The sequence below is a fragment of the Gadus macrocephalus genome, chromosome 4, assembly GCF_031168955.1.
Source record: "Gadus macrocephalus chromosome 4, ASM3116895v1".
In the NCBI taxonomy this organism is placed as follows: domain Eukaryota; kingdom Metazoa; phylum Chordata; class Actinopteri; order Gadiformes; family Gadidae; genus Gadus; species Gadus macrocephalus.
Genome location: NC_082385.1, coordinates 8,185,800 through 8,199,170, shown reverse-complemented (window position 1 = coordinate 8,199,170; position 13,371 = coordinate 8,185,800). Strand labels below are relative to the sequence as shown.

Sequence of the window (13,371 nt, the reverse complement as noted above, 5' to 3'; positions counted from 1 at the left end):
TGTTTATGTCTGTGGATGCCCGTGGCCACACCTTGGCTTTTGGTGAAATGACGCCACCGTCCACTCAACAGGATCTCTTGGCTTTGTTCAGATGAGATTTTCACCATTTAACTTAAGAGCTTCCAGAACATTACATGTAGGCTTACTTTGACCACTAGAGATTAGGGAAAACACCCAGCTATCTATAGATATCTATATAGATGGCCCTACATTGCATAACAGCTCTATTTTAAACCAACAATCCTCATTACCTGTCATGACATCCTTAAACCTTTAACAGACTTTGAAAAAAAAAAGTAAGATGAAGTTGAGAAACTGAGTTTATCTTAATTCCCTAAAATAGAGCGTATAAAGACCAGTGGCTTTGTTCTATACCTATTTGCCCAATGTATAGATAATTGTTCATATTTTGCTTGAGATATCCTCAGAGGAGCCCTAGAGTATAGACCATTACAACAGATCATCTCTTGGGACCATAGTGTATGCTGGTTTTTGAATATTCTGAATTTGTATTTTGATCAAACGACAGCCAATGAGATGCTCTGACCACTGAGGAGGCGGGCCCCTGGGGTGCCCCCTGCACAAGGTCCCAGTCTGTAACCAAAGCTTTGATCATCTGCATACAGAATCATGGACCGTGACTAGGGGTCCATGCGCCCTACTTCCTGGATTCATCTTCTATTCTACAGACAAATTAAACATCACCATTTGATGTTTAGAACGGAAATGATAGTGATCATAAAATGGTCAGGAAGAGGATTACTTTTTCCTTAAAAGTGCGTGAATGACATTGCACCGAATCAAAGTAAACAAATGGCCAACGCAGATGTAGGTCATTCAGTAAGCATAGTCCTTTTAATCTGGCTTTTTTGTTTTTGTACTAGTAAAAAGATGCATCCGTCTGGAAATAAAAGGCAAAACATTTTGACACCTGATTAGAAAATGTATAGGCCTATACAAATTCTAAAGTCTTCATATACACGAGTCGAACGTCTTTGCATGTAACACTTAAGAGTAACCCTTGATATGAGATGCCGGTTTGCAGTCCCCTCATGTAAACAATGTATCAGCAACGTTTTCAGAACAGACATGTTTTTAAGATCCAATGCTTTGACTGGCTATCGAGTCACAACCAAAAGGTGGTGAAATCAACCTTCAGTTGCAAAAAGGTTTAACGTGAAACCAAAAAGCCAACACCCTTTAGGCCTCGGCTGCAAAACTCTTTAGTCTGAGCTAACTTTGGGAACAAGCTCACAAGTAAACAAGCTGACATTATCCGTTACCAACTAGCACTTTAACATGCATCAAACGGTTACTCCTTCTCGTCTGTTTCTCCATGTATGTACATTTGCACCGTGTTTCGCGATCAGATTGCAGTAAAAGCTGGCTAAGGCGAGGGAGAAGAAAGGCACAATACATCGACGACCAAATATGAGCTCCGCCTGATGCGTTCACACAATCTCTTGTGGTTTTCTGCAACTATCGAGTGTGTGTACACCGTCATACGGTTAAAGGGGACATTATACCCCCAGGTGTGAGTGTGATTAGCCATTCCAAGCCGTTTTGAAATTCCGCCTCTTCTGACATCACAAATGGGCGTGTCCACCTAGCTGTGCGCCGGATAGATCAGTCCACCAGCCTACCCAGGGGACCGGGTAGTGGACAGTGGATCTATCGCGTCATACAAGGTGGACACGCCCGCACGTGATGTCCGAAAAGGCCGATTTTCAGGAAACGGCTTGTGACGGCCAAATCACACTCACACCTGGTGACATAACACGCCCCCTTTAATTGGTCATCATCAGGGTTCCCCTACGCGGAGCCGGTCCACGTCCACGCCCCTTCTACCTGCTGTGCTCCCTGACCCAGTCGCACAGGCGGGCGCGGTACGCCGGCGGGCTGACGGTGGAGAAGCTGCGTCCGGGGTAGCGCAGTCGCTTCCACCAGTGCTCCAGCCGCTTGCGCAGGCCGTACACCGTGAAGATGTCGATGATGCCCACGAAGTAGCGCTGCTCGGGCCCGTCGATCACGTGCAGCGGGTTCTTGAAGTTGGGCAGCAGCCGGCGGTTGTGCGCCAGGTACTCGTCCATCTCCGTCGAGTCCCCCCCGCCGCCGCCGCCCCCCCGGCCCCCCCCCCCAGAGTCGCTGGCCCGGGAGCGCTGGCGGCCGCGTCCCGCCGCCCACTTCCTGACGTGGTAGCCGTCCGTCTCGGAGGAGGAGGAGGAGGAGGGCGGGGAGTTGGCGGGGCCGTCCTCCGGGACCGCCCCGGGGACCGCCGGGGCCGGGCCGGGGTGCAGGGGGCTGGAGCCCGGCGTCACGGACCTACGGGGACGGGAGGAGACCGTGTGGCTCGCTGAATGTGTTCCAGCAGCACAGTGCGCCACCGGACGGGAGGATTCAAGAGCACGAGTGATGACAAGTGACAGGCATGCAGGCCTAAGAAGACTGACGGGACTAAAGCCACCCTTACTCTCGTGCGAGTACGTAGGAGACGGGAAGGTTAGCGCCAATGACTTGCGGCACATTAGAGAGATGCTGCACACACCGGTCTCTCTACGGTCTCCTACTCTCTACCCTCTCTACCAGGCCCGAGGAGGCTAATATTTAGTGTCCTCGCGAACTAAATGTTAGAGTCAACCGGCGTCATGCCACCAAAATGTACATGCAACAGACATTTCTTTACGCTAGATAGAAAGGTAGCGTTCGCTTGCGTTAGCAAGGCTGACCGATTGCCCACAAAAAAAACAATAACTATAAAAACAAACAATGTGCTCAAGACTCAATCGGGGTGCAATAAGACAGCCTATGCGACCACTGGCCTTTAGAATGAGTTTTAAGTATCTTAGGGCGTCAGCCCCTGGCCCCCGGTCGGCGGGGAGCCCCGGCGTGGGCGACGGGCGTACCTCTTGGCCCTGATGATGAGGGAGCCGAAGGAGCCGCGAGGCCGCTCGTCCTGGTGCAGCGGCTGGTGGGCCAGCAGGAGGCTGTAGTCCAGCACGTTGAGCTGCCGCAGGAAGTGGGTGTCGATCTCCATCTGGCACAGGAGCCAGGCCCGCTGCTGGTCTGCGAGCACGTCAGAAACGCACGCAAACACACGTCAGGAAGAAGTGTCTTGTGTTCGAGCCGCTCATCCTGGGTGCCCTTGAGCAAGACGCTTGGAAATCTGCTCCTAATAAAAAGGGCACTGGGTTCAAGTCCCGCCATCCCAGGCCATCTCTGAGCACTCCTCAGCATCATTAATAACGTGCATGACGATTATATGATGTGACTGCATAGCTCGCTCCGTTTTGCTAGCCGCAGTCTTGTCACAAGAATGTCATGGTCCAGAATGACCCTTTGGTTAAAGTGGGCCTTTGACCCCTAAAAAACACTTGACTATTCATTCGTATGAATGCTTCAGCAGCCAAGACGTGGACAGGGAACCAGCGTCTCATCTCCTCACCCAGTTCGATGTACTGGTCCCGGAAGTTGAGGTCTTTGAGGACGGCGATGACCTGGTGGTCCTCGGGAGAGGGGTCCGTCCAGCGACTCACCTCACAGCCCTTGATGTCGTACCTGACGCCGGCACAACGCACTCCATCAGAAGGGGGGCTGCACGTGAGGGTTTTCAACAGCTCGGAATCAAGGCTCATTTGTTAGAAGTGCCAAAGCCGTCGGCCGGCTATTAGCGGGTGAAATGCTGAGAATAATGAGTTGACTGCACCTGCCTCTTTAGCACACCGTTTGCATTTTAAAAGACCACGTCTGGCCAATCAGGGCATCCCCTTCCCTGATTGGTTTGGGGGAATTCCATCCTGGCTGTTGATCACAGTTGCGTACAACACTTTGCAATGGTTCTAAATGCTATTTTGGTTGATTCTTTTCAAAGTCTTCCTCTTGCTCCATTTTCTGCGCTCTCTCACGTTACAAGATTTAGCGCCAAAAACATAAACAAAGGAAACAAACAACACGTTGCATCATTTCTTAGATATTTTGGAAATGTTTTCAGGGATCAATAATGAATTGCACCCTTGAGGATAGAAGGCCGGTTATCGATTACCACCAGATGGCACTGTCACATGCTTCCACCCCCCAGATATTGGTCTCTTCTGCTGTACATTCAGACAGATTCAATAGAATGCAGTGCTGATTTCACGTTGGTGAGTTGTGTGGTCGAGTTAAAATAAAGGTTACTTGAGGATTCCTCCACAAAAAGAGCAGGACACCTAACCATAACGGATGTATATGAACAGGCTTTTTGCGGATTTAAATAATCTTGGTAGTTAGGGTTCCTTGTCAAGAGTCTAATGTTTATAGAACATTGTCTTTTCCACTTTATGTAGTACAGAACCAGCGGTTAATATTGTCTATCATCGTGCGATATGTGATGCGTAACAAAGTCTCACCTTGCAATGATTCGGTCGTCTGGATAGAAAACACTTTGCATGACGATAAAGTATTTCTAGGAAGGAAAACAGAGGAATTTATTTTATTTTTACTAAACATCTCTTGATCAAAAGTGCTGCAGTTCATAAAAGTGTGAATTACCTCTTTTTGGTGTGGAATTTTGATCTTGTGGACGCCTTCAAGAGAAAGAATTACTATTCAGTTTCTTATTCACATAAAGGTGTGATAACAAACGTTTCACATGGATGGATGGATGGATGGATGGATGGATGGATGGATGGATGGATGGATGGATGGATGGATGGATGGATGGATGGATGGATGGATGGATGGATGGATGGATGGATGGATGGATGGATGGATGGATGGATGGATGGATGGATGGATGGATGGATGGATGGATGGATGGATGGATGGATGGATGGATGGATGGATGGATGGATGGATGGATGGATGGATGGATGGATGGATGGATGGATGGATGGATGGATGGATGGATGGATGGATGGATGGATGGATGGATGGATGGATGGATGGATGGATGGATGGATGTTCTACCAAGGAACTTGACCAGCAGTGAGTGGGGATATTTTCTCAGGTGCTCCATGTAGATCTTCAGGTTGTCCAGAAGAAACCGTATCTCCCTCTTGTTTTGGGTCTTCAAAAAAAATCGTTTATCATTTCTAAAAAGGTAAAGACAAATCACCAGAATCATCCCAGTCAATAACATTTGCATCTTGATAATTACATGTTCATTTAACATAACTGTCGTGTCAACAGCGTGGTAAAGCTCATATACTCAACTTAGTTTGACTATGAATGGCCAGGTCCTATACTCGACTTACTTCCTCTATGACGTCATCGGCGTGGCCATGTGTCTGTCTGTGTGTGTCGCTGTCCAAAGCAAGGTATCGCTTCTATGCTTGACTGAATTTGACTTGAATGGCCAGCTCCTATTCTTGCTTTACTTCCTCTGTGAAATCATCAGCATGACTGTGTGGGTGCGTCTGTCTGTGTGTGTGTGCGTGCAGAGTAGACACGTGGGTATGTGTGTGTGTGTGTGTGTGTGTCACATCATCCGCGGTGACCCACGTGAGGAAGAAGTCGGCCTTGCTCTTGGAGTTACTGATGAACTGGAGGTAGCTGCTGGCCGAGCACAGAGACAGCTGGTATTCCCTCTCCGACATTCCCAGCGCGCTCCGGAAGCTGGCAAACACGTGGCCCGCGTACGTTTGGAGCGTAAAACCCTAAACGGGAAGGAAGGCGATGTATTAGGTTGACCAACGTGCCGGGTATAGAACAGAAAAAGGGATTTAGCGGTTCAGAATTGTATTTATATAAAATGCACCGCGACCTACCTTATGGATTTGAGTGTCTTTCATTTTGAAATCTTCATCGCTTGTAATATTCTGAAATACAGAAAATGTGAATAAGCAAGCCCCACTTCGGTTGGTACAGCCCCTCCTGGCGAGGGAACAAAACATGCTTTCTTTAGTAGTTAGTTTAAACTTGAATATGTCACAAAATCCTGTGTGTGTGTGTGTGTGTGTGTGTGTGTGTGTGTGTGTGTGTGTGTGTGCTTTTAGCAGGACGACAACACAGACGCACAGTGATGCATTGACCTGCTGAGGCAGCAGACTGTGGGGATTAGCATTCCCACATGGCGGTGTGTACAACTACCTTGTGACTCCTCATTCACCACCACACCAATGGCAGGGCTCGCAGTTATCCACGCTCTGCGTTTAAGGAAGCATTTCTCCATTTCGTTTTTACTTAGTAGGGCTCTACAATAAAAGAGCCCTACTAAGGCCAATGAATAAAAGCCTATTTTATCTACATCTCCCATATAAAGGGAATTGCTATGATTGCAATGTGTAGCAGTTTAAATTAAATTATATATTCATCAATGTCGTGTGGGGTGAGTTACCTTTATATTGACAATTGTGATGTGAAAATATAATAAATATACATAATATAAAAAAAACAAGCAGTAAGTCGCTAAAGGTGTCAATTGTCAGAAATACCAAAGCCATCCATCAGCTAGAATGAATGAAAGGCTCTGTGAGAATATCAGTTTCCAGTTGACTGGCCTCTGTAGGAGCTAATTCAGCTGTAGACCACCCCCGGCTGATTTCTGACCAATCAGTGCATATCAACCCTGATTGGTTCGGGGAACCCATCGCGGCTGTCAATCACAGGTGCATGAATGCAACACTTCTCTATGGTGGAGAATTGTATGGAGAGCAGGGAGAGAGGGGACATATTTTTAGCCTCAAAATATGTCAAATTCTTGCTCTTGTCTGGTCTGTTCTATTCTACTCTCTCTCTCCATCTCGCTAACCCTCGATTTCTATACCTCCAGCGGCTTTGAGGGGTGAACACGCCTGGCGACGGACGGACGGGGGCCGCGACTCACCGTAGGCGGGGTGTCGACGGTGCTCTGGATGGCGGCGGCCAGACCGTCCTTCATCATGCAGGTGAGGCCGTGGAACTCGTGCTCGGGGTCGATGGGAAACAGGCCAAGCATCTTCCACTTCTGCCTCAAACCCCCCCACCGCCTCCTCCGCCTCGTCTTCACCGTGGCCGAGGGCTGACGAGGACCCCCCCCGGACGGCCCCCTCAGCGACCCGTACATCTCCGTCTGGGAACCCAAAGAAAACTGAACCAAACATCTAAGTTGCCTATGGAGACATAAAGGGATTTGTCGAGGAGGTTGAGGTGGCATCATTGAAATGCTCCCCTGATGTACCAAAAAGCATGAAAGGACTGGAGTATGTCAGGTGATCAACAATGAACACCTGGTCCAGACTCACTCACACACAAACCCACACCCCCCCCCCCCCCCCCCACACACACAGACACACAGCCATCTTCCAGATGTCTCAAACGGAAGGAACAACTAAATGCATTTCCTGCAGAAAATGTGCAAGAGTGCTGCTGTGTTAAGTGAGGTTAAAAATATGTTTAATAAAGCTACACAGTTTAGGACGTAAATAAATGGTCAATAGCCTTAGCCAAGTGAAAAGACTTGAACAGACGTTTAAAAGTTTAAAAAGTTAATGGAGTAAACAATTAACATACAAACCATTTTAATAATGTAAAATAGTTGGAAGCAAATTAAAGAGTAAGAATTAAACACATAGCTTAACTAACGTGATAAATATTGAACAAAGTTGAGAGTTTGAATGAAGTGTAACTATAACTGTGAAGATAAGTGTAATTTAATTCTATAGGTATCACCATTGATGGGTTACTAATTCTATAGGTATCACCATTGATGGGTTACTAATTTCGGATCAAATGTTTAGCCAAATGAGTTTAATAGATTAGCTAAACTTAAGTGATACAGTCTAAACCAATTTAATAGGGAGTTTTATAATAGAAATGTCATATTGTTGTGAAATAAGGCCATAAAAGTAATGAGTTGATGGGCCTGGTAGTATTACTTGCATTCGCATGCAGGGGGCATGACAGCAATTTGTATAGGCCTACCGGTAGTTTATCAAAGATGGATAGGACTTGGGTCAAGACAGTAATATTATTGTAGCCCACTGGGCTGATATTGTTGGACTCTAGAGTCTCCGCTCTCATATGACATATCGTTTGTGTAGATAGCATGACGTGAAAAAACTTTTTAACTCCCTTAGCATTTAGCTTCTACCGGAAGCAGATAATCAGCCTTTAAGAAGAATCTAGCCTCAAACCACGCAGACTAGGAGAATAGGGAGAAAAAGTAGGGAGTTTTACAATATAGACACGATCAGGATCCAGCAATAATAAGTGGTTTGGATGTGTGATGTCCACATTATACATACATAATTTAGTATAGCCTTCATCAAGTGCTTACAGACTGCATCTTCATGACCAACTGGTCGATAGTTTTTAGGTAAATAGACAGGGTGGTTAATCAGGATTTGTGTGTTAATCAGCTTGTCATTATATATAAATGCGTGTGATAGGGTTAGGGTTAATAAACAATACAATTGGATAAGAGGTATAGATGTAAATACCTATAGAAGGCTGTCCACAGTCTACCATCACCCTTATTTGGAATTCAAAAGGGAGAGGTATGTCTTAGATCAAACATTATCAAATTAAATTAGACATCGCCGCATGTGCATTTCTGAAGAAAATGCGTTTGGGTGCATGAGCCAACTCATGTGCGCAAGATTCCGTGAGCATGCCAAAATGCTAATGCTAGCAAGGCTAATGAACGCGCACAGAAGTCCAGTGCCTGTGCCACTGTGAAGCGGACTGGTGATTGATCGAAAAAGGGGGGTAATTGATTTTGTTCGATTGCTGGTTATAGCGCCCCCTGTCGGCAGAACGGTACTTTACTTTTTGGAGACCTGCTGATGCGCTGTTTCTATACGTGATGATTACGTGTACCAACTTTTACAACTTTTTCACCTTCGGAACGGTTTAAGTCAGGTTTTTTCCCCTATTGACTTCCATTATAAAAAGTTGGAAGTCAATAGGAATTGACACATGCAACAGCGGCCTTTTACACTGTGGCGTAATTTGTTTATGAACGCAAAACCTTCCACATTATTTAAGGGGGACATCCTTGATGGGCCCACCAAGTAATAGATCGAAGAGGTGATGAGAAGTATGGTATTGGTTCGGGTTTTCTACCTAAAAATTTTTTTTTTATAGGAATAATAGGAAATAGGAAACAATGATGATATGGTAACAATAGAAACATGATAACAGTGCGGTCTGCTTTGCAACCACACTAATGAGACACCTAAACAATGGTGTGGCTTGCTTTGCAACATGAAAGGTGAAAACAGAATGGTTTGGAGATTTTCGATTTGAAACATGTTTAATCTGCTGCTAACTATTCATAACGTGATGATCAGGTTTCTCTTTTGCATGGATTTGCATGGATAGGTGAGTTTAATGTAAAATATACAGTTCCTTTGGTGTGTGTGTGTGTGTGTGTGTGTGTGTGTGTGTGTGTGTGTGTGTGTGTGTGTGTGTGTGTGTGTGTGTGTGTGTGTGTGTGTGTGTGTGTGTGTGTGTTAGCTACCACTCCCTCTACTGTGAAGTGATGCTGCTTGCGTTCACCAAAGATATATGTGATCGAATTAAAAATTAATTTCACTCCACCTTTTCTATTGATTGTAAATCAAGAATCATGTTACAAATCAATATAAAGTACAAAAATAAAAATAGAAAACGGTTCATAATAATCAATCATAGGCCCACTCCAATAACATTCTTTTCCGCTTCTTTAACCACTTCACTTTCGGGATTTAATAAAATAATAATAGGACCACTTCCCTGACATGAATGTCAGGTTTAACCGAGTAAGCGATGTTACCCGTTGATGAAAACAGCGCAAGAAATGTAAGGCAACAATAGCGTATATAACTACTACAAAACACAACTAGTCCCATCATTATGGCTTCATTGAATCTTCGTATAATCTAAATGTATGGTTCTATTGATCTGAGATAATAATGTAATAAGGCCTTACCTCCATCTGGCCAGTTGCAGTCCGCTATCCCCTCTAGTGAAAACAGCGCATGCCCCCCTTCCTAGGTCGCGGTGTCAAACGGTCCCCTCGGAGTGACGGTGCAACTGGCACCAACAACGATGGGCGCGGAGCCTAGCACTGACTGCACGACACAGGGCAATAGTCCAGATTATATAACCACTAGAGGGCGCCCGTGTACGCGAGTCGTGGTTAAGAAATATAAAGGCTATGCATGCCATTTGGAGGATTATATGCAGAGGATCTTGCATGACCGCATGTCCATATATTCTAGTAATGACTGGCACTACCATACGGGACAGCATTAGGATTATAGCGTATGTGGTTACAAAACTGAATAGGCATAATGGAACTTCCTCTTCTGAACTGGAAAATCAATATATATCATCCGACCCAAGTGAACACATGTCTACATTAGTTAAGTTATAACCTCTGTTTGTTTGTGCAGTAGCCAGTCCTCATTTTATCACAACAATCAACACATCAGTACCCTGTACACTAACTTGACCCTCATGTTTCCGGTGGTTTGGAAACCCATGATTGTACATTGATAGGAAAAAAAAACATTAATGCTAATTGTCATTGTCAAAAACTATTTTTCAATATTTTATTTTACATGTAGAATCAAATACATTCGGCCTTAGGTTAAAATGAGTCTGAAAAAAACAGAATTCAGCTCATTAAATAATTCTGATATTTAGGCTGGTTATTGTGGCTTGCCATTGGAAATGACTGACTAGGTCTAGCTCACAGTCAGATACCGTTTACTATACATCTTCCATAAATATATCATCGCAACTAACCTATCATGAGTTCAAGACAACCTCCTAAGGCATCACAGAATCCCAGGTGTTGAATCAAAGGATCCCAAAACCCCAAAATTCACCCCAAATTCATATTCAACATGTGTTTGAGCATAGAGTCCAACACACATGAAACATGTCCATGTAACGCGCAGACGTTGCGGGGGTGTTCCTGAATGACAACCGGAATGAGCGTGGCTATAGCAGACGAGGGTCTGACAGAGCGCTGCGGTAGACAAGGCAACTATTCCAATGTTCCGCCCAGGTTCTGCGGTTCCGCCTCTAGTCCACTTTCTTCGGCTTGCGATTCTTCAGCATGACAGCCCCGACGAAGGCCCCTTTTGACCAAACGTGGTAAGAAGTTAAAAAGAAGGACGATGCCATTCTAATGATCACACCAAAAAATATATTTTACAAACTTTCTCTTGAGGGCGTATATTTGGGAAAAAAATGGAAGGGTTGCAATTGACATGGTTGGATTGATTTAAATCTTAAATCAAAGTCAACCTATCCAGAGATTACAATGTAAAGTAAGTTTGAAGTGAAATGTAAAATGTTAATGCACTTACCTATACAGAGCAGAACTACTAGAGCTGCAACGCCAGGTAGAATGACTGTGTACTCCCGGGGCAGGAAATACCGGTGCAGCACATGATCCGCATCTACAAAGGGCTGGAACCAAAGTGGTATTGTTAGAATATCATGTTTATTTAAGTCACTTGTCGTGACTCATTAATGTGCTGTGCTGTGTGTAAGTTGGCTGCCATCAAAAGGTTAAAAAAATAAGTTCCCAAGATATTGGTCCTGTTGACCACTAATTGGGCTGATGGCATTTTATGGGTAAACCAAATTAATGCATATATGATTTAATCTTTGTAACTAAAATCTTAGGAAAGTCAGGTAACATGATTTTTGTAACATTAGTTCTGGTCCTTCAAAAGAGAGGTTTTGTTCTTGCAACAGCAACTTTTTTTTACTATTGGCCAAATGATCATGGGAAGATACAGGCAGCAATTTACCAGTCATACATTCAATGAGACAATGGATGTAGTGCAAGTTTTTTTAGAGATAAACGTTCACATCGTGAACAAAGGAAACAAAGGTGAGAGGGAGGGACCAAGATGAAGAGATGGGATTGAGAGAGTGAGAGAGACCAAGTTAATTTGCAATATGAAAAGTCACAGCTGCTCGGTGCAGACTGCTCACATTCTGAAACTAAAATATTTCTTATCTACTTTGGGCAACATGGTTAAGGGCTAGAGCTGATTATTTGTCTAACCTAATCTACTCTTAAAGCACGGTTTGCCAACTTCTAGCAATAGTGTTTCTCCTGCTGCCCTCAGCAGGAGAAACACTATTGCCTTCAACCAGCACTACATGTGCATAAATGCAGCACTCTTTCAGTCCTCTCTTCCTAAAGGATCTCACTGATCTAGTGGGAAAAATGAATACCTCTTCAAGTCACATAAATATATTACATATGTTTCTAGTGGACAATTCTTGGTCTGAATTGTTTCTCTTCCTATCTTTCAGACATGAGGTTCCTCTTTCCTATTCCTTTTTTTAACGACCCTGCTCGGCTGTCCTTTTGTGTACATTTTTGGCACTTTTCTTAAATGTTAACCTAAACATCCTATAGGGCAGATTATTAGTAGCATAAATAATGTGACTTACTAACTTACTTACGATAGTTATCGATTCACGAAGCTTGTAGAATCTAATTTAAGTGTAAGTTACGATTCTAGAAAAAGAAATGCGACCTACCAGTACAATTACCCAAATGGAGTAATATGTAAACAACAGAAGGCTGAAGCCAACTAGGCTCGCACCGACTGCTTTGTCCGTCACTGTAGCCTAAAAGACACAACAAATTCGTATTGTTTGGACTGCGAATGATTTAGGGGAAAACGAAAAAATATACATGGTTGACATGCAACAAGTAAACCACTGTAACTAACGTTTCCTAGAAGCTTAACCAGCTTAGCCAGACACGTTGCACTATTACGGTGATGAGTCAACCACATAACGACTCATTATGAATTCACACATCCGCCGGACAGTAAATATACATTTTGGGTACGAACAGTTATATTTTCATTGAGCAAAAGGTGATTTCATGACTTAAATGTCTTACCATTTGATAAAGCTAGTATTATTACGGATGTTATTATTTCTTCTTCTATAACTTCCTTATCATTTACAAACGCAACTACACTGCCCCCAACAGGTTGACTTAAAAATGATTACAAAGTCCAAGACCTATTCTACTACACAATATCTTTGGCTCAAAGAAACATACTCGACATCAAACTCGTACTTTCTTCCAAAATGCTCTCCTCTTCGTTATAAACAATTAGACCGTACCATCACAATATAAAGACTAAACACAAGGTTGAATATTAGCATTACATGTGGCAGCCTTTGTATGCTTATTATAGTATTTTTGTGGAAAGGGACTTTTTTTTCTCATTCTAATAGAAAAAAGTTTTATGATAATCTTCCCCATTGGCTGACTGTTCAAGATTTAATACATTCTTATGTTATAATTATGTTTTATAGCCATCTTATTCCCATGACAATTTACAGATACATAAAAATGTGTCAATAATTGCAATTAATAATTGTAACAGTATTATTATGTCAGCTTGCCCTAATTATGTTATATGAAGATGTATAAAGGCA

The 13,371-nt window shown here is 43.8% G+C and overlaps 2 protein-coding genes across 5 annotated transcripts; both read right to left on the bottom strand.

The window, feature by feature from the left end:
• Positions 1–829: 829 nt before the first annotated feature.
• Positions 830–10,512, bottom strand: pip5kl1 (phosphatidylinositol-4-phosphate 5-kinase-like 1). Of its 3 annotated transcripts, XM_060049908.1 has the most exons (12): positions 9,869–10,512; positions 8,397–8,428; positions 6,803–7,027; positions 5,745–5,795; positions 5,479–5,633; positions 4,945–5,069; positions 4,528–4,562; positions 4,386–4,441; positions 3,443–3,555; positions 2,904–3,063; positions 1,849–2,322; positions 830–901 (listed from the first exon to the last, which is right to left on the bottom strand). In XM_060049908.1, exons 3-12 carry the CDS (start codon positions 7,019–7,021, stop codon positions 856–858), a joined length of 1,434 nt encoding a protein of 477 aa, XP_059905891.1. In that variant the 5' UTR covers positions 7,022–7,027; positions 8,397–8,428; positions 9,869–10,512; the 3' UTR covers positions 830–855. The 3 variants fall into 3 exon arrangements, with proteins under 3 accessions (XP_059905891.1, XP_059905889.1, XP_059905890.1); XM_060049906.1 differs by lacking the exon at positions 8,397–8,428 and having other exon boundaries at positions 6,803–7,045; XM_060049907.1 differs by lacking the exon at positions 8,397–8,428 and having other exon boundaries at positions 9,869–10,062.
• A 121-nt stretch (positions 10,513–10,633) lies between these two features.
• On the bottom strand, positions 10,634–12,914 carry dpm2 (dolichyl-phosphate mannosyltransferase subunit 2, regulatory). Of its 2 annotated transcripts, none has more exons than XM_060049914.1 (4): positions 12,824–12,914; positions 12,454–12,543; positions 11,259–11,361; positions 10,634–11,027 (listed from the first exon to the last, which is right to left on the bottom strand). In XM_060049914.1, exons 1-4 carry the CDS (start codon positions 12,824–12,826, stop codon positions 10,972–10,974), a joined length of 252 nt encoding a protein of 83 aa, XP_059905897.1. In that variant the 5' UTR covers positions 12,827–12,914; the 3' UTR covers positions 10,634–10,971. The 2 variants fall into 2 exon arrangements, with proteins under 2 accessions (XP_059905897.1, XP_059905896.1); XM_060049913.1 differs by lacking the exon at positions 12,824–12,914 and adding an exon at positions 12,648–12,808.
• Between the last annotated feature and the right edge of the window lie 457 nt (positions 12,915–13,371).